The 21048-nt window shown below is 43.3% G+C and overlaps 1 protein-coding gene across 4 annotated transcripts in view; it reads right to left on the bottom strand.

Moving 5' to 3' along the window:
• Window positions 1-21048, bottom strand: part of PRICKLE1 (prickle planar cell polarity protein 1) — a 103082-nt gene that overhangs the window by 6961 nt on the left and 75073 nt on the right. The window contains exons 1-5 of one of the 4 annotated variants that reach the window (XM_087442545.1): window positions 14313-14455; window positions 3773-3954; window positions 1993-2106; window positions 1201-1338; window positions 347-550 (exon numbers count right to left, since the gene is read on the bottom strand). In XM_087442545.1, the coding sequence (XP_087298671.1) occupies window positions 347-550; window positions 1201-1338; window positions 1993-2106; window positions 3773-3904 (588 nt within the window). In that variant the 5' untranslated portion in view covers window positions 3905-3954; window positions 14313-14455. Of the gene's footprint in view, window positions 1-346; window positions 551-1200; window positions 1339-1992; window positions 2107-3772; window positions 3955-13181; window positions 13602-13802; window positions 13841-14312; window positions 14456-21048 lie in introns of those variants that run through there. The other 3 variants (XM_087442547.1, XM_014786385.2, XM_087442546.1) reach the window with 3 other exon arrangements.

Genomic DNA, 21048 nt, shown 5'->3' with positions numbered 1-21048 from the left:
TGTCTTTCCATATAGTTTCTGAGTGTGTACAAATATGTATACAACTTTGGTTTTTTCCTCCTTTATTCAACAAAAACAAGATCATTTGCTACATACTATTGCAACTTGTTTTTTTCTCACGATCCATCAAGGATATCCTACTTTTCAAGACACAAAGACCCCTGCTGCCTTCTCTTTATTAGCCACATCTTATTCCATTGCATGAACGAATGTACAGGGTCATCTTAAAAATATACAAACACAGCACAAGCAGGAGATATTTATATTTTTCTTAGGTGTGAACAGTGGAATATTGGCTTACTAGAAGCTTATTTTTTCCAGTGTTAAGGGATGAATTTTTTTTTACCTCATCACATGCCGAACACCGTGGCTTGAGCAGTTCAGCATGGTGCCTGCCACAGTGAATTTTTCCATCCTGATAGAAATAGATGAGGTCCACCAGCAGCTCGTTACACGTGAAGCAGACAAAACAGGATGGGTGCCAGCATATTCCAGGGCCGGCACGGGAGGCAAACACTGCAATTTCACCTCCATTTATCTTCAACCCACACTAAAAACAAAAGGATTTGAATTCAAAATGATCCTTTTTAATGACTGGATTCTCAGCCTTTCCCACTTCACACTAAATCCCAAATTTGTCAGGAAAGCTTTTATTTTTGTCCCCTCCTGTTAGTGATTAAATAGCTCTTTAATGCTGGATTATTCGTGATTCTCAACTGGAAGGAACAGGCCTCAGATACACCGCCCCACACTAGACTGACTGTTCTAAGAACGGTTTCATCTGATTCACATTCAGAGTGGTTTTCCTGAGCCGGCCTCCTTTTGGATAGATTCCTATCCAAAAAGTATTCCTATCCAGAGTTTCCTACTCTGAGAACGGCCAGGAAGGATCTGAATGTCTTCAATATGTCTCCGTGTTTTTTGAACACTAGGTATACCTAGCATCTCCCTCCATGCCAGGATCCTACGAAAGGCAGGATTTCCTCCAATGTTTACAGAAGGACAGACTTCCTCCCCCGTCATACACAGCAATGTAGCCAGTTATAAACATGAATCCCCATTCAATAAAAAGCTAAGTTGCCTTTCTTTCTCTTAGTTTTCAGAGGCTTTCAGGGCCCACCCTGTGTTAGCCCCGTAGGCTCCCCCCAACTCACCCCATCCACACCACTCCCACAAGCTACTCATCCTAGAGAGGGCTACCTGCTCGCACACAGCATGCATGACCGCTCTGGACAAGAGTTTAATCGTTCCTCTTCCAAGCGCTTCCTTCTTCCGCTGAGCACTGAACACCTGCAATTCTTTTTTCTCTTCTTCGCTCAATGACTGGCAATACCGCACCTTCACAGAAAGGGAAACAGAAGCACCACACTGGAGCGCAGTCTACCTTACCGATTCTTTTTTTCCAGAGTTAGAGTTTCGGGAATAAAACAGCAAGTTTAGCTGGCTTGGCCCCTGAATCTCCAATTTAAAAATGACACCATACTTTTGAAATGACACCAAATCTTGCAGCCTCTCTAGCAAGAAGGAAATGCTATTTGAAGGAGCAGTCTTTATTTTTTAAAAAAATATGAGATGTTTAAACACTTATCAGCAGAGACACTAAAAACATATAAGACATGAACCTTTCCACAAAAGGCTTAAACTTGTGAATTGCCACTTTCACTCTACATTCTATGGGCACCCAACTCCCCTGCAGGCTTGAACCACCATGAAGCGCTGACTCTAGATGAAGGGCAGGGAAAGCTCAGGAATCTGTGGCCTCCTGATCACTGGAGGGTGGCTGCAAACACTACAAAAGCCCAGTTGTGTTAAGTTTATTGCACTGACACCCTTTTCTCTCTTAAAGAACGGAAAGCTGTATCCTCCAGCCAAATTTTAAATGAAGAAAGGCAAAAGAGAGCCTGAGCCAGTGAAGAGCTGGGGTTTACAAGAGGCATCTCAATGCTTAGTGCATATGTTTTTTCCTAATGAGCCCTCTTCCTGTTATTTTACCTCATTATCATGTGGTGGCAACTGGTACAAAAGCTGTTTAATTCGATGTTTCTCTCCAGGGCTGTTGACATAAGGAACCTTCTCCTCTGGTAAGCAGGCAAAATAGAGCTGGATCTGAGCGAGAGACAGAGAGAAGGACATCAGCAAACAGAAAGTGAACAACGTAACTTATATTCGGCCTTAAATAGTTACCTTTCCCTTTAGGTGCAGGGTTTGGCCTCTTGCAGCTAATGAGAAGACCAGCTGAGCCAACCCAGCAGAACTGCAAACCTTCAGAGAGCTAGCATCCAGCTGCTAAATTGCTCTTCAGGAATGTAAGTGGTAATGACAATTAGGGGCATCATAAATTATGCACCATAAAATATGCACATTTAATGCTACCATTCCCCAGCCACTCTCCCTGGGGTCAAGAGAGTCTGGGTGAATGCTGCAAATGACCACACAGGCTGTGTGGCACTGTCCAAAATCCCGCCACTACACCAACACACCGAATTTGCTCTCTGAATTTTACATGTTACAAAGACAAAAGCTGTTTTGTTAAACTCTATAAACTCCCCCTTATCCGGTTCTCTCAAGCATCAGCTTTCTTTGCTTCCATGGGTGTTATATTTTCTAAATACCTGGAGTCAATTTCCCCAAGGAAACTGGAGGGGAGCCATAATGAGCTATACTCAGTTCATTTTGAAAGGAGAACTCAATTTTTGTTTTCATTTTTTCCTGTTGTATTTAAAGGACTATCCCTTAATGAGTACTGCAAAGCATACTGCAGTGCTGAGAAAGAAGGAAAGTGATTTAAGGAAAAAGAGGGGAGATTAGGGAGATTGGGGCCTATCTGCTTCTTAGTATCACACAAACCTACCCACCCTAAGCTTCAAGAAGGGATTCTCTCTCAAGTAGTTTGTCAAAATATTGCTTTCCTAACTGCTGTGCCCGCATTCCACACTGTATCAGCTACAGAAGCTTTTACAGTTATAAACACTTACTGAACACCAGCTACACGTGTGCCAGGGATTGTGCAAGGCCCTGGATGAATAAGGAGCCACTATTCTCAAGAGTTGCACCATACAGGAAACAAGCATAACTCAGAAGGTGCCAGCTGGGTGTGCAGTTGCTTCGATTCCAAACCATGCCTTGGCCCTTGTGATAATTCCTACCACCAGCAATTTTTAACAAGTTCATCATTATAAGGACATTGGGAAAATAAAAATAGGCATATAGAATGTTCTCATCTTCCTTAACAATACAAACAAAGCACAAAATTAGCTCTTTAATTTTTTTTCCAATCCACGCTGTGTGGTGACAGACTGTTTTATGTGCAAGGTTATCAAAGGTCAAATGTCTAAACAGTAACACTTCAGACGATTTCTTACAGCTCTGCGTTTTCTCTCTTCCAAAGCAGAAGTGTAGCTGAGAACTCGCCTCTTTCCTTTTATTACCTTTTTATTGTTACTGAAGTTTTTAAAAAAGTCGATTCCTCTCATTCTCTCCAAAGGGACTCATCAGAAATCCATATAACATGCATGTAAGTACTCTGGATTTCATTCATTGGAGCAATATAGGGCTTCTGGATCCATGAGTACAAAAGTGATTGAAAGCTTCCTTTGAGAAACTAAGCATGACCCTAAAAAGCAAAAATTTAAAACTATCCAAAGTAGAGCGAGGACTGAGGAGGGTAGCAGGTCAGTGTGGCAGTGATGTTCTACAAATTTTTTTTTTTTAATTCTTAAAAAATCTTAAATCATGTTGAAAAACAGAAAACACGGGATGATTCGGTTCCTACCTGCTCTGGTCTAAGGCCTGGGGGGACCCAGGCATACTCCTCCAACGCACAGCCAGAATCGTCATCTGATGTGGAACTTCTCTGGCACCCAAAGGCGAGTTTGCTCATTTTGGGCTCCATCTCCAAAGGCATAACAATCAAGTGAAAAGCCTTTTTCTCAGTCACAGGACATCAAACAACGGCTGCTTGGACAAAATAAGAAAAAACAAAGAAATTAAAAACCTGAAGATGTTCCTCTTACCCTCCACGAGCTTGTATGGAATTCTTGTTTACACAGAGCTGGACCCAGGGAAAGTCACCAAATTACTAGTGTCTCAACCCCTAACCCCTAGGCCCACTGAAACTTAAAATCTAGGGCTACACAATTCAGAAACAGTCCCCTGACCAGCTCAGCATTTCAGAAAATGCCCCCAAAACTAGTTTAGTTCCAGTTGCCTTTAAAAGGTGCCTCTTGATGCACTGTTCATTAGAAAGGTTCTCAAGAAAATTGCTTTGACTTTCTAACTTGCCCACAGATGAAACCCCTGTGAAGTCGTGTGAGATGGCACCTCCTCCTGCCTTGCCCACTACTATGGGCCGTGAAAAATGGCTCCAGGGACCCCACTCTGCTCCCCCATGTTTCCTATCAGTTTTCCCAACGGAGGCACCACTGCCTGCACAGACTGGGTTCACTGGGCCAAAGTGCTTAGGTTTCAGGCTTCTGATAAAGTTCTGAGAGGCATTAAACTCAGTTTACTCACTGAGTAGAAACAGCACAGGTAAATCCTTACATAGCACATTAAATCCACAAGCCTTTACTATCAATGGGCTAAAGTCAGCCAGACGTTCATGAATGAGTTCCTTCAACAAAAAGTAATTGAATCCAAGCACTAGGTTAAAATAAAATGCAGCTTGGTGACTATTAGTGCTGAACTGTGTTCTTAGCAGGCCTTCATGGAAAGGTTATGTGGTACCTACTGTGTGACGCGCTATCAGCCTGCTGTTGGGCAAAGATGTAAATCCTGCTCGGAAGGAAAAGTCTTCTCAGGTGAAGAGAAGTGTCAAGACAACAGTCCCTGCCCTACAACCCAGGAGCTTTGTCACCACCATTTATGTTCCTTCTAAGTTCCTTCTGATTCTTAAATCATCCCTCATCCCAAGGCACTAAGAAGAAATAAAGATACAAGACTTTCAGAATTAGATGCAGCTTTTTATATCTGCCCCTTTTCCTCCCAAGAAAGAAAATTACAGATAATTAGTCCAACGCATTTTAGAGAAAATAAAGCTCAGGGAAGTTAAATGACTTGCCCACGGTCACATAGCTAAAAGCCAGAGACTAGTCACACTACGTGCCTGACCCATCAGACTTCCAGAAATTATTCTGCCTTAACAAATTCTCTTGCTTGCTGAAACAAGTAGGAAAGGCAGAGAAACCTGAATATTTTCAGCCTCAGACGAAGTCATTTTTCAGCAACTATCTCATTGCAACTCCAAATACTTATAGTATTAGAAAATGTTACCTATTACAATCTATGATTATTAAAACTTAGTTTTTCTTTTATAAATCAAAGGCAATAAAAAATTCAAGTCATAACAGTTCACCAGTGGAAGGCCAAACATCCAGTGGCTGTAATCTTTATTAGCAGTGGGAGCAATGCCACACAGTAGATATTATTCCAACTAATAAATTTAACTTTCATTCACCCTGAACAAAAAGTAAAGATGACCTCATTTCCTACACTACCATTGGGAGGTTACGACCTTTTAAACAAGTCATCATTTCACACAGGTGCAACTCATTCATGTCTTGACTTAGACTTTCTAAACACAGGCACATTCCTCTTACCCCTCAATAAAAAAGGATGTGTTAATGAAAGTCACAAAATTTCTTGGATCTGGTCTTTCCCTTTTGTTTGCAAAAAAAACAACTCCCACATGTCAAAGGAAGAGAACTAGAGGTTAAGAATTTAATTAGTAACTCAAAAACCCCCACCAGGAGAACAGGGTGCCTTCAGTGCAATTTAACCTGAACCATGAAATATGCACCTCTGTTCTTTGCCAAATCCGGCTGAGAAGGGAGACACTAAGGTACTTGCTCTACAGAAACTTACAAAGAACATAAATATTAAATAGAACCTAAAAACTAAATGTCACTATATTATAAAAGAAAACACTACAAATTAAGACAAGCGATGGATTTTCCAAGCTAGCACAAAGATGCAGATTGCTGAAGATCTGAATTACTTTTACAGCTGTATTCCTTGATTAGCCTTTTGTGAAAAATGTACAGTAAATTACTATCCTAATCAAGGTAAATCAACTTGAGCACTAAATGCCACGATCCCCCTCCTCCCAATCATCTGGATGTCCTGGTCACATCTCCAGCCCACCACTCCCACACATTCATTCCAGCCCTTCCACAAACGACACTGAGGACTGTCATTCATCAACAACGTGAGGAATATGACTGAGGGAACACGAGTAACAAAGTTATTTTTATCACAAGCACGGCTTTCAGTTTCATTTGTTGGCACTCTGACAGCTAAGCTACTCCTTCGTGCCTAGCCTGGCATGATTAGTGTGATGACATTTAATCACCATATCAAGCAACCCAAGGAAGGCCTAGCTCGCTTAACAGAGGGGGAAACTGAGCCTCAGAGCGATTTGCCACAGGTCAGCTGCCCAAGGTAACTTAACAAGCAGTGGCCTTAGAACTGGGCCCACTTGTGATCTTAAACCCCTACAGCCCTGCACCGCCCCCTGGAGGTGGAACCAGGTTAAGCCAATTCCTTTTCTTTGGTGAACTAGCCGTGCTACTGCACCACAGACACAAAAAATGATACAACTGATGGGAGACAGTCTGCTTTACCCAGAGGAGGCATTTCAGGGAGAACATACAGTCAAAAAGGATTATAAAAACTCAACGGCCTCATAAGCTGTTGGTTCAGAGTTTATTTTTTGGAGCAAGCCTCTCTTTTTCTATCACAAGAGAATAACTTAAAATGACAAACCATTACATTTATTAGCAAGTTCTCAGAGCTGACCAAAAAATAACACTAAAAAAGTGAAAGTTACAGGGCCAGCCCAGTGGCGCAGTGGTTAAGTTCTTGTGCTCTGCTTTGGCAGCCCAAGTTTCGCAGACCTACACGCTGCTCATCAAGTCACACTGTGGAGGTGTCCCACATATAAAGTAGAGGAAGATGGGCACGGGTGTTAGCCCAGGGCCAATCTTCCGCAGCAAAAAGAGGAGGATCAGCAACACGTTAGCTCAGGGCTAATCTTCCTCACCAAAAAAAAAAAAAAAAAAAAGTGCAAGTTACATAGCATGATCTCCACTTATCAGGCTGTGGTAAGAGATGCAACATCACCAGTAGCTACTTTTTCTTGATAACAAAAAAACTTGAATTTGGGTCTTTCTTTTCTTAAATTACCTGTACCTGTCAGCAGACCCAGAGAGTATATTAAGTATATTACTGTCTCATACTGTGTTGTATGAAAGCAACTGACAGCTAAACAGGGTTCTTACACTTGTAAAAAGTTCAAACAATAAAAATGATAAATAAAAATATGATCTCACAAATATCCCTTACACAGGTATTTACATTACTACATCGTATTTGCTTTGACAGCACAAAAGAAAGAGGGGGCGGCTGGCCATTCCTTATGCTCTGGGTCATGATGAAGGGTCTCCCTAATAACATGTCAACGTGACTGTGCATCGTCTGCCAAAATACCACCTTTTAGGCCAACATGAAACCACGAGTGAATTAGATCTAATGGAAAAATTCCATTAATTTCATTTCCAGGCATTGTCTCTTAAGGTTGATCATGTGAAATAGGGACACATCAGGTTTACAAGTCAGTTGAATCATAATGAAATAGAACTCTTCAAAGTCAGCTTTATGATACAGACTGAAACATTTTTTCAAGTTTTGGGTTTTTTTTTTTTGCAGAATCACACTTAGACGGACAAGAGTGGCACTGTCCTGTGCCCCAGGTTTTATTTATTTTGTATGTCATTTACTTATTTTTCTAAGTTTTTATTTTGTAATTTCAAACCTTAGAAGATTGCAAGAAGAGTAAGGAACTCCTATGTAGCCTTCACCCAGACTCATCAACAGTTCACATTTTGCTGCATTTGCTTTATCATCATCATCATCCTCCTCTTTCTGACAACATACACACACTTTTGTGGGAACTATATAAGTGTGTATTTTTTAGATTCTCCTAACCACAGTTATATTAAACATGATCTCTTTTAAAAAATTTATTAAAAAAACCCAAAACTATGTGCAAGATATCATGTGAGATGCTGGAGATAAACAGAATAAAAAGCCAAAATAACTCAAACCAGTATTCTGTGATTATTCTGACGCAGGTTTATTGTCCTGGTCTTGAAATGCTGTCATAAACGGAATGAACTTAATCACACGTGAATGACAATTATGCATTAGCCAATTGTGTGCTAGGTTGGCCCCTGTTAAGGAAATCAATCAGTAGGGGCCCCACCTCTCCAATGTCTCTTTATAATTCTGGATGTAAATACATTGCATCATGCAGGGAAAGTAAAATAGTTTTTATGGATGGGTTTGTTCAGGCTCCAAACAGAGTCTGACTATTAAGGAAATGTGCAGAGGAAGCAACCCCTTTAATAGCTAGCAACGCCATCAAAGCTGGCACTGAGGTCAAGCACAGAGAAGTACCTGAACTAAACTCTAGCACGCTGTGAGTGATTTACAGATATATTTTGAAGAGAAGACTAAAAGCCGACTATACAAGTCAAGGAGAGAAATGAGTAACAACCAGAAGAAAAAAGCATGGACACAAGGGAGGGGGCAGAGAAGCCTGTGGTTGGGTAGAGAGAGGTGAGATACTCTTTTCCTAGAAAGACAAGGATTATGGTGGGAGTAAGTCCAGGCAAGCCATGCGACAGCAAGTGAAGAGTTCCATTTCCCTCCTTTGTCCTTTCTCTCCCTTCTTCTTTCAAAACAGTTAAGCAGCCACTTCTCACCCTTTAAAAAGACTCAAAGACAAACAGCTCGCAGATGTCTCACTTCTCAATCATCATATAATTGTCAAGAGAACATCTGACCCAAGGGACAGAGCAATACTCAGGGAATGGAATCTGGTGCTCTGAGCATTCAGTCAACTCAGCCCTGAAGTCTTCATGCCTTTGACAAGGCACCACATATCTTGGGGCCTGGTTCTTTAAAAACGCCCACTATTTTCCTTCCAAAGACGCTGTAAGGACACGAGTTTTAAAGAAGAAAAGAATTACATGAATATAATGAGTTAGTGTTACTATCGACATGTACCAATTGGCATTCTTACTTCCACTGTCACTACATAGATTTTCTTGAAGCTGATCAGCAACGTCTGGAATAAGAATATGTTAATAAAACAGACCAAATGTTGACATGTGAGTTTCATCATCTTTTTGAGCTGGGAAGGGGCTCTAGCTTCCTGAAGGGCAAACAATTTTGCCAAATTACTGGCCACCATTCCCAGTTCTCTTGGAATCAGCTTCTAACCATTCCCTACATAAAACCTTTGAGACCAGCACACATAGCATGCATGGGTGCACACATGCATACACACACACACATACAGTGTTTGTAACGGTCTACGGAGCACGGCAGGGTCTTTCCAGTTGTCCTAGGTAGAGCAACAACTGTGAGCACCCAGTGTATGCTTGGCTGTGAGGTGACACTTGGTCCTCAAATTAGACGGTGGCCTCATTCATCCAACACAATGATGTAATGAGGGGTTCCTCATGAAATTTACTTTCCAGATTCATTCACTCCATTCATTCATTCATCCTTATATTTAAAGACCATTACTGGGCCGGCCCCGTGGCTTAGCGGTTAAGTGCATGCGCTCTGCTGCTGGCGGCCCAGGTTCAGATCCTGGGCACGCACCGATGCACCACTTCTCCGGCCATGCTGAGGCCGTGTCCCACGTACAGCAACTAGAAGGATGTGCAGCTATGACATACAACTATCTACTGGGGCTTTGGGGGAAAAATAAATAAATTAAAAAAAAAAAAAGACCATTACTGAGCAGTTCTGGGAGATATCAAGAAGGCAACTGACATTTATTCCATTAAAAGCCGGAACTTAAAAAAAAAAGTATCCAGTGTGATAAAAATGTTTCCAAAATCCATTATATATTTCCTTGCTTTCTTTAATGGTGGTATGTGTGTAAATTATATGTGATTTAGTCTTTGGCTGATTATTTGTTTTCATTTTGAGTAGAAAATGAACAGCAGAAAGAACACTGGCTTCAGGATTCAAGGAACAGGAGTTCTAGTCCAGCCATCCAGCTGGCTGTGACGTGGGAACCTAGTTCCCCAACTAGAATACGAGGGGTTCAGGGCTATCTCACAACGTAGAGCTGATGTTCAGAATTGCATGGCCCCACAGCATGACTTTAAGATGGTTGACAAACTTTTTATAGGTTTTGTTCTCTCTGCCCTCATGATGTTTGGAGTCCTGCTACTTCAGTCTCTTCTTAAGTAAGTGGCCATTTCCCCTTTGTTCACAACTGACAACCTTCAAGTCTTTTTTAATTTGTTGCTTTCAATATTCTGTAAATTAGGCAACTACAGTTTGAAATTTGTCTAAAAGTACATAGAACAATTATGCTGTGGACAATGGCTTAAGCCTTCCTCCAACAAGCACAGTAATCACTGGTTAAATAAGATAACGTACGGTACGTGAAGGTGTTACTCAAGCTAAAAAGCAGCTGTATGCTTTTGCTATGCTATTTTGGTCATCGGGGGATCATTTATTTTCTACTGGGCTGTAGCTACATCCAGGATAGCTAAGGATTATTATTTTGATTGACCTTGACATATATATAAATGAGCCTTTACTAATTTTCCCTACAAAGCTTAATAAGTCAGCACACTATATGAAGGTCCAGAGGCAGTCAAGAGTCAACAGTTTCACTGGAAGGCAGATTCTTCCAAAGAAGCAATAATAGATGGCAATGGTAGCAGAGAGTAAGATTTTCAAGAATTATACACATCAGGTGGAAGACTTTGGACTCAACCCTACAGGCAATGGGAAACAACAAAAGGCACGTGAGTAGGAGGGTGCCACTCCTGGTCTTAAAATATGATCGTGATGCTCAGGAAAGAGAAGAGGAACCTGGGAGGGGCCTAATAGCCCACTGTCACCAAGAGAGCCTAAACATGGTGGCTTGGGGAGAGAAAGTAAAAAGAACAAATAAGAAAGGAGACAACTGAGGCAAAAATAGTTTTGAGTCTTAGGTGATTGAAAGGCCATATACCAATATGGAAATACTCCATAGGCAAGTCAGAAGGGGAGTGAGGATTTGAGGGGGTTGAGGAGAACAAGTTCAATCAGATACATACTGAGGTTAAAAAAAACTGTACCTCAATTCTGGTATGGTTCCTATTATTCATCATTTTCTTGGACCAAGTCACCAAATCAAATCAAAATCATGCAAACAGAAGACAGAATAATTTTCAGTGCCTGCCAAATGAAGTGTAAGATCATACCCCTAATTACAAATACTTTTCCCAGTGTAATTCCACTCTAGTTCCTATGTGAAGACTACCATGGCATCGTAGGGTCTCTATGAAAAAGTATTTCTTGTGTGAACATGCCCAGGGAAGTTAGAAATCCTTTGATCACCAAAACCCAGAACAGATACTGATTTGTGAAGTCAGTTGGGCTAACATTCCCTAACATTCCGTAGGTGTCCCCTGCTGCTAAGTGCCATCCAGTGGGCCACAAACTGCTTAACAACTCCTTTGTTAAACTGCTTGTTAACAAGCCCTTAGTACCTACAAGATGCAGATCACACACACCCATTCAACGGCTACTCTGATTCTGCCAGGCTAAATATGCAGGTGAATTAAATTGAACTACAGACTCATTTGGTAGTAGAGAAACCTGTTACACTTCCCTTCTTTTTCAACACACAAAATACACCACCCTAACGGATAGACATATTTCTTTGTTTATGGTGTCAACTTAAAACTTAAAAAAAAACCCCAGAAACCTAGAGAAGTCATAGGTATAAAAACCATTACAATCAAGATTTGAATTTCACAGTAAAGAGACACTCAACTGTTACCTCTTTAAAGTTGTCACACACCCAAAGAGCACTCAATACCTATTGTCTGCTAAAGACAAAAGTCATTGCCAACCGAGCCCAATTCCATTTCACTCACATTGAAATGAACTGGAAAGATAACTGTAAAATAAAAACATCATCAGGTATCCGGAGATATTGTTTGGAAACATTCCTTTACTAAAAGTACTTCATACCAGCAATTAGCGGCATTAGGCCATGTGCCCTTTGGCACTTGCTCTATTTTCCAGGTAAACCTCCATCCAACTTGTACATTTTCGGACAGCTGAGTGGCCTGTCACGTACCATCCAATTGCCAAGAAGCTCTCCATTTTTCCAAGAGGAAGTGTGGTGCTCTGCGGGGTTTCAAAGCATTCTAATTTCATGCACAAATACATTCCACGACAGTAAGACAGACTGCTTAACAAAAGGAGGAAACATGATGACAAAGCATAGTCCTTTGCCAGGGCGACGCTTTTGGGGTTAAGTGATTTGGCTCTAAACTAGGATAAAAAGACAAAATCCCAAACGCACGCTGTGGTGTGAGGCGGACCTCGCAAGTCGCTGTTCTAATGAACTCACTATTTTTCATAACGGGGGACGCAGGTATTTTCTCCAAATCGGTTCCAGTCAGTCTCCTATTGATTTTTTGAATTTCTATTTTCAACGGCGGCCCAAGGAAACGGCAGCCAGACTTGACTCCAATGTACACACAGACTCAGGTTTCACCCCGTCACCTGTTGGCTCCTGAACAACACTCCTCTTTGTGAAACCTACAGCACTCGTTGGAAACAAGTTTCCAGAGAAAACACTTCAAGAAAGTGTTTGAGAAGTCACAAGACTCGAGTTGTAAAAACAAATTCCACACATAGCCTGGTTTATAGTGACACAGATTAATGTGAAAACCTGAGCTTTTGACAAAGGGGTCGGGAGGGGAGCCGGGGGGGAAAAGATGGCACCCTCGTCGGAAAAATTCAGCTGGCTAATTCTAGATACAGCTGCAGTGATGGCTGTCGGGGCTCCCCTGGGTCAACCCAGGCCCGCATCGCGAAAAGCCACCTTCGAGCAGGCGGCAGCGCCCCCTGCGCCCCGCTGTCCCTGCTCTCCGCGCGGCGGCGGCCGCTCGAGCCGCGAGGGGGCGCCCCGGGCCGCGGGTCGGACCCGGCCCCCTGCCCCTCTCTGCCTCCCCGGCCTTCCGTATCCCGAGGCCGAGCTCCAGACCCAGCGGCCGGGAGCGAACCCCTCCGCGGCGCCGCTGCGGGGCCCGCAGAGAACAGCCCCCCAACCCCAGGGGACAGACGGTGGCCCTCGAAGCCCCCTTACCCACCTCCAGAAGCCAGCCTCGCCGCCTGCCAGCACAGCGTCACCTCCAAGGAACAGCGCTCACCCCGCGGCTGGACGGCGGTTCCGAGCGGCCGCCGGTCTATGCCCCAGCTCCCGACGAGCAGTCCCCTCCCCGCGGGCGCGCCCCGACACGCGCACCCCTGCAGCCCTGGCCGTTCAGTCCCCGCCGCCCGGCTGCCATCAAGCCCCGGGACGCAGACAGCGGCTCCCCACCTGCGGCCGCGGGCAGCGGGGCCGAGCGCGGCCTGCAGCCCCTCCCGGCGCCCCCGCCGGGCCCCCCGGCGCGCACTCGCCGCCCACCCGCTCTGCTAGCCGCCGAGGCTGGGGACCCCGCGCAGTCCTCGAAGGAAAACAGGGCTGGGTGCCCTCCTGCTCACCCTCGCCCACCCATTTCCGGAGCAGACCCTAGCGGGCGGGGACCGAGGGGCGGGGGCGGTAAGCTCAGGGCCCCATTACCCCGCGGCCGGCCGCGCCCCCCGTCGCGGCGCAGCGCGGGCCCCGCCCGGCCGGCGAGGGGTCGGCCCCCCCGCCCCGCCCGCGGTGACGCACTCCCCCTCGGGCCGGTCCTGTGGAGCCCCTTTCGGTGCAACGCGGCGATTCTCACCGGCCGCAGCTCCCTAACCAGCCGTGCGGGGCCCCGCAAAAGGTCCTCCAGGTCTCCGGAGACCCTCCGTCCCCGCTAGCGTCGCCGACTCTGCTCCCCCGTGTCTGAGTCGCCTCGTCCAGGCCCCCGCATCCCCCACATCCCAGCTCTGCGTCTCTCCAAGATCCTCCACCGCGGAGAGAAAACCCCCGTCTCCGCTCTGCGCCGGCAGCCCGCCCGAGGCCGACGATCTTCAAAAGTAACCAGAGCTCGTATTAAAAAGTAATTATTTCGCTTTCTGCCGGTCCCACCCTCCGCGGAGGGCGGCGGGCTGGCCGCCCGGCGCGCGATCCCAGCCCTGATCGGCTCCGTGCTCCCGTCCGCAGGGGAGCCTGATCTCGCCGCTGCCCGCTTTCCAGGAACTGTCACTGCTGACCGTGCCCCTGGCAGGGCTCCACGAGGTCCTGCGCGCACGTTAGTCCTCGAAAAGTTACCCACCCACTTGGCCAGCCTCGTGGCTCGAACACCTACCTCAGTGCGCCCGCTCCATTCCCGGGAACCCTAGTGAGTGGAGCGGCTGAGATGCCAAGACCCCATGATGCTTCTGTAAACTTCCCCCTCCCACAGGTGCACGCGCGGACCACAAAACGCTGGGGTAATATGCAAGCCACTTCTTAAAGAAATCATCTCCACTCTGCCCATAACAATGATGTCAGCAAATGGCACGTTTAACCAAGTTCTCACTTGGAAGGGCTCATTAGCATATGAATTCTCTGCTTAGGGCTTCTCTTGCATTTCGGAGAGATTCCTACTGCTTAGCGCAGGAGATTTATTTTTATCAGTAAATAACAGCAAAAGAAAAGGAGCCAGGTCACGGGATGCACTTAAGTACACGAACAAGAGTTTTTATAAATAGGTTAAGTGAATATCATTATTCAAGCAAGAATTACGCAAGGCTAATCTTGTTTCTGAGCAATTTCTAGGTACACTAAGAGAAAGCGAAGCCTGGCATTAGTTGTCTACAGAAAGGACCAAGGGACGCAAAAGTAGGACCTCAAGGCAAGCCCAGAAAGAAATGATAGATTAGTAATAATCCACAGCAGAGGTCTGAATCTCTTCTGAACTACAAATTTTAATTTCTACTGCAGCCTCCTTATCACAGGTGATAAAATGCCAAGGCAAAGGAGAGAAAAAGATGCGATATTTAAGAGCTTTGTCAATTTATAAAATGCAAGTAAATAAAAGCAACTTAAAATGGTCACCTGTTCCCACCTTTTTTTTAGATTAAAAAAAAATCCTTGCACCATCAGGATCCCTTGGGAGTGATCTGCAACATATATGTTTCTACAGTATACAGCTGAACAATAGCCCATTGGAACTGTGATTTAAAAATACAGAAACGAGTTGCCATAAATAGAGCAGTCAAGTAAATAACTCTGTGGCCAATGTCTGTTATCTTTGCTGCAAAGCAAGGCAGCTGAGAGGCTTCTTTTTTTTAAGACACATTTTTAAAGTGGCAGAGACAAAAAAAAAGTTGTGGCTCTGCCAGTAGACTGGTTTGGAAACACTGATTCAGACAACAAGATTTGTAATTCAAATAGACTCTGTTGGCCAATATAGATTCGTTTTGAAGACAGTTCCCGAACGTTTCTAACACTGAGCTCCTCTAGCCTTCAAATTGTGTGGGGATTTGTGGGAGGATGGGGAGAGGACTTCAAAGGTTACCACTTTCCTCTGGGGAGCTGTGAAATTAACCATGAATACCTAGGTCAGATTTCCTTTCCCCCATTTCATTCCCTTTGGGCTTCCTCAGGGAAGTCATCAGCTGACAGTATCTATAGGACAAATGTGCAATCAGTTATTGATTTAAATCAAACCACAAACTATCATATCATTATGATCAAGGGACTATCAGTAGCCAGTGCTTTAAGCCAAGCGGATCCTTTTTGAAACACTTTAAGGAGAGCTACACATTAGCCAAGGCCTCAGAACCCTCCCAACTACCAACCATAGCAACACTTATCAGTATTAAATGTCAGCCATTGTAAGTGTGCTTCCTCTAAGGCAGTAACTTGTAAATACCATTTGTTATATTTTCAACAGGCACTGTCAGCTTTATTGCCTATTCTAAGTGTTTTTAGTGATGAAGCAGTTTGGAGAGAGTTAAAAGCTTCCTACTAATGTTCGATCTGAATGCAATAGACTTCAGTCTGGTCTGAAAGGCATTATTATTGTTAAGGGTGAATTTATGCAGCATGAGGAGCAAGGCACCCAACCAGCATCCTTTTGTTTCAGCCAGGTGGAATATTCATTGCTTGCAGATTACACTTCAGAGGAGGCTGAGAAAGGAAGCCCAGAAATTCACAGGACTTGGTTCCCTCACCCTATCCTGGCCTCTGCTCTACTGTCACCTCCTTAGAGAGGCCTTCTCCAAGGCCTCCAATTCTATCACCCTTCCTCATGTCTGCGCTCTTCATCTTCATCGCACTTAGCTTTGCTTCATCTTCATCGCACTTAGCTTTGCTTGACGTTATATGTCTATTTGTTCACGTTTGCTGTCTTTGTCCTCCCTGAGAAGGTGGGGACCTTGGGGATTCGCTACTGTAGTCTCCGCACCTAGAATCATGCCTGGCATGTAGCAGACAAGTCCAATCTACATGAGTTAAATGAATGAATGCCTTTTTGGACATTCTTCTCAGGCCCTCACAGCTATACCATACCTGTACAAGTAACTCCGTTTCTAACCTAAAGCCAGACCGAACTGCAGTGTCCTAATGGAGGAGACTATGATAGAAAAACAGAAAAATGCCAAGGGCAGAGACATATAGAGCCAGCGTTTGTTTGACAAATGCCAGCCAGCTCTACTGGGTCTGGAAGAAAGAGATAAAGTACAAAATATGAAGCAAACCTTAGTGCCATTCCTTGGTTCTCCTGGGATTTATACTTAGTGACCTTGAGGTCTTTTCTGCTCCTGGCCTCTGTTTTTTCATTTGTAAAACAGACCTGCTTTTTAGTTTTAAGAGTAAGAGTTGCTCTTGGTCTCAGACATTTGGAAGGATTCGGAACTAAATGCCAGCAATCTAGGAAGAGTCTATTTAAATGATTGGATGTCTTGAAGTTTCTTAATAGAAAAGAGAGATGGAGGGCCCTAACAGTCATCAAATGACACCTCACTCACTAAATTTGAGGGGCAGTTGGCACATGTAATGTTAAGTAGGGTGACAGCTTCAGTCTTCAATGACAGCATAGTCTAGGACAGCAGTTTGGTTGTTCAGACCATGGGTTGTATGACTAGAGATAAGTAACTAAAAGAATCGCAAATAACACCTGTCTGTAGGATGTAATTTCTAATTAAAACGGCTTTTAAAATTAAAAAAAAAAGAATCACAAATCATACAATTGTAGAGTTGACAACATCCTGTGGGATCCTATATCTTGTCCAGATGAATAAATGAGATCCAGAGAAATAATCATAACAACTCCTCATGCTTGTTACCAAATTCATTACCACTGAAAGTTTACGTAAAATGTTTTTCTTTCCTGTTAATTTTAAACATTTCTGTTGTACATCAGATTGGGCAATATACTCTGGTGGGTCACTGAACATTTGCAAATTCTAGCTACCATTAGCTGAGTCTGTCACACCCCCAGGGAAGGGCCCCAAGGCAGATATTAGATCTTCCCAGAGTTAACAGACATTATGTTGTTTTATAATAGGTTGCCACTTCTCTAGGTCTCCAATTACTTTCTTTCCCCTTTGATTATATTTAAAGCAGTGTGATTAGAGAGCACTGGTTCTTTAACATTTTCTACACCCAATCCCTCTTTAGATTTACTACTCTAATCCTCCCAGCCATCGGTTCCCTCCCCCAACTCCAATCTCCTTTGTGAGTGAGGCAGATCCTCCCTTCCAAGTACCCTGACACATTAGGTTTGGAGTTAGGAAACTTAAATATCTATTCTTTGTCAATTACTAGCTCTGTGACATTGGGATAAATCTTTTCTCTAAGGTATTAGTTTTTATCACTTCTAAAAAAGCTAGTGTTTGCGCTAGGTCAATGGTTAGAACTTTTGAGGAGGGAACACAATCCATTTTTCAACTAAAATAGGAATTTCAATATAGAAACAGATGAAAGCGAAACTGGTCTGCTGAAGCTCTGAGTTGGTTTCTTTCCAAACCCCTCCCCAAACCCCTCCCACAACTACCTCCCTTGCCCCCCATTCTTCTAAGGTGGCCCTCAGGCTCCTCCATCTCAAACTAGATGCTCCCAGAGGCTCCACCAGTTCTAATATTTCCTGACTCCCTTAAAACTCAATAGCTGGTTACAACACTAATACCAGATAGGTGTCTACAGCTGTGCTGTGAAGAGTCTACAGCCCACGCTGGGTGGGAGAATATGGGATCAGGTCCTTTTATTTGACTCTTGTTCAGGGTTATAACTTCTAGTGAAAACCGCAGCCATCTTCACCCACCCCAGCCCTGTCTCCCAACTATTCTGAAATACCCCTTCCCCACCCCAGGAAATGTTTGTTGCTTTTCAGGGACGGAGAACTAAACTAGTATTCAAGTAGCTTGACCTTAAGTTCTTCAACATTCTCAACTCCTGTAGATCTGTGGTTTAATACAAACATTCTTACAACTTCACTACTGAACAACTGCCAAAACGTTAAGAAATGAAGAATAAAATCTTCTAATAACTATTAAGAGATCTATACATGCCAAGATATCCAAGATATATTAAGATGCAAAACTCAATATACAGTATGATCACATTGTTATAACTAATAATATATAGGCTAGTATATGCATAGCAAAACTATTTAGAGGAATATAAATACCAAACCATATTAATGGTATCACTTCTGAATTGAAGTGAATTCATATTTGTAAAATAAATGTATCTTCATAGTTTCACATTTATAAACTTTTTCTTTTTATAATGATCACAAAAACTTTTGTAAATGGTTTAAGAAACAAGAAAGCAAATATACTACAATATTACAATATTAATATAAGGAAGAAAAGTTCGGAAGCAGAAAGTGATGTTCCTGATTCAAGTATTAATTGATATGGGAAAATACATGAATACATAATTCCTCTCCCTGCTGTCTTCCTCTCAGTCATAAACTTCAAGAGTGACATCTCTGCTGCATTTATTTACAATACTTTGGGAAGGGGGTGTCACCAGGCCCACCTTTCCATGGAGCCAGACATATTGGAGCAGGAGCTGCTCCAACTGACGCCTCATGTACCCATCCATTGATTCACTGATAGATTCTTTAGTTGAGTCAAAAGAAATTTGTTAAAAGGCAGCACTATTAGACCTAGACCCTCCCCTTAACTTAAGGACTTCATACTCTAAATTTCATATTCTATTCATATCTTGATTTATTTCAAAAAAGAGGCAGAGAAAAGATACACAAGATGAGTAGGGAAAATAAATGATTTTATTTTCCAAAATATATAACAAACCTGGATACATTGTGATTATACTGCGGTTGAGGTGTGATTAAAATTCTAATATAGGAATAAGAGGAAATGTTGATCAATCAATTCTGGTTAGAAGGTGAGGATCAAGGAAGTGTGAAAGTGGGGTGACCTTTGAGCTGGGCCTTTAAGGAGCAGAAGTAGTTGATAAGGGTAATTAATGGAAGGGAGTTGGGACAGGGAGCAGGGCCTAGTCCAAGTTGAGCCAATCAAAGCTTGAGGGCCAAAAGAGTGAGTAGCTCTTAGTGAACCCCTGGGAATGTGATTGGAGGACGGGAAAATAGCAAGGAGGGGCTGGAGACAGTGCCTGAAGGAAGGCAGGACCAGGTTGTGAATGGCTGTACATGCCAGGACCTCTAAGCGATTCTAGGGGCTACCTACCGGGAGCCAGAAGTTTAAGCAGAAGAGTGACATGATTGTATCTATGCCCCAATTAGAGGGAGGGCGGAGAGAACAGTGCAAGGAAGCCAGATGGAAAGAGCCTAGAAGCTGCCTCAGTACTCAAGGGCAGAGAAGACAAGACAGTGTGTCTGAGGGCGAATAAACCAAACTTGGGGTGGCCCAATGTGTATAGTGGGGGTTGCAGGGGTGGCAGACGGGGTGCTGACATGACTAGATGAGTCAGCATTCCCATAGGTTACTTGAAAACAACCAACATGATGTGATGTGAGCTCTAACTTGAAACCACAAATATTTTTCATTGCCCATGGGAGACAAGTCAAGGTAACCTGAAAAATTGACATTTCTAAGCTCAAACTTTATCTTCCTATTGATATTCACCTTTAAAATATAGTATTTACACCCTCTAGTGTTAAAGAGCTCCAGGTCCATCATTATGAAATCAACAGGCACATGATTTTCAGATTGGAAGATAATCTACATAAAAGAACTACCCAACTACCTCCTACTGCAGAGATCAAAATGGCATTGGAGAGTTAGTATGTTGAGTGGGGGTCTACTATCTAGCGGTTAGTGTTTTATACAAGACATCTGAATAATAAATATTGCTTTGTCTTAAATTTTAAAATTATAAAATATTTGCTGCTTTATTTCAGAAACTACATGTCCAAAGCTATTTTGCTCACCTGTGTATTTTCTTAAGCTATTTAAACTCTCCACCACCTCTAAGATGGCCGGTTCTCCACATGGGAAAATCTGGGCCATCAAAGGCATGCCAGCTTTTAACACTGCTATTGTGTGCGATAACTAGTCAAGGTGTTCTTCGAGAGGTGTCAGCAAAGAATTATTCCAAGCAGCCAGAAGCCTCTTGCCAAAAAGAAAAAGGTCAGCAGTGCTTTCCAAAACATTTCTTTATCTTATCTAAGATCCCAAGTCCCTTTCTACAACGGTGGGAATTTAAACAAGGTCATTTTGCAGTGGAGACTGGTTTACAAGCTTTAATTAGATGTGCCAGGACCAGGATTTGGAATTCAAATTGTTCTATTGGTCTGGAATCACATAGTTCTAGATAAGTGATGGTCTTCTGATACAAATTACTTTTAATATTTTCTTTCTCCTTTTTGCTTGGACCTTCTGTCTCTTCAACACTGAGTTTGCATTGAATTACAGAGGAGCTAAGGGCACGGATCATCTGTTTTGTTTCGTGATATATCCCAAACACTTAGATGCACAGGCCTGCTACATTAGGCACTTTGCCTGGTACACAGTGGATTCTCAGGCAATGTTTTTTGAGTGGTGAATGAATGTCTTCTTCACATTTGGTCCTCCATGGAACCTGACTCAGACCTTGCACATACTCAGCACTCCTATTTAAATCGC

The sequence above is a fragment of the Ceratotherium simum genome, chromosome 17 (genome assembly GCF_057802395.1).
Source record: "Ceratotherium simum simum isolate JZ-2026a chromosome 17, ASM5780239v1, whole genome shotgun sequence".
Taxonomy (NCBI): Eukaryota; Metazoa; Chordata; class Mammalia; order Perissodactyla; family Rhinocerotidae; genus Ceratotherium; species Ceratotherium simum.
This window is presented reverse-complemented; position numbering and strand designations above follow the sequence as displayed.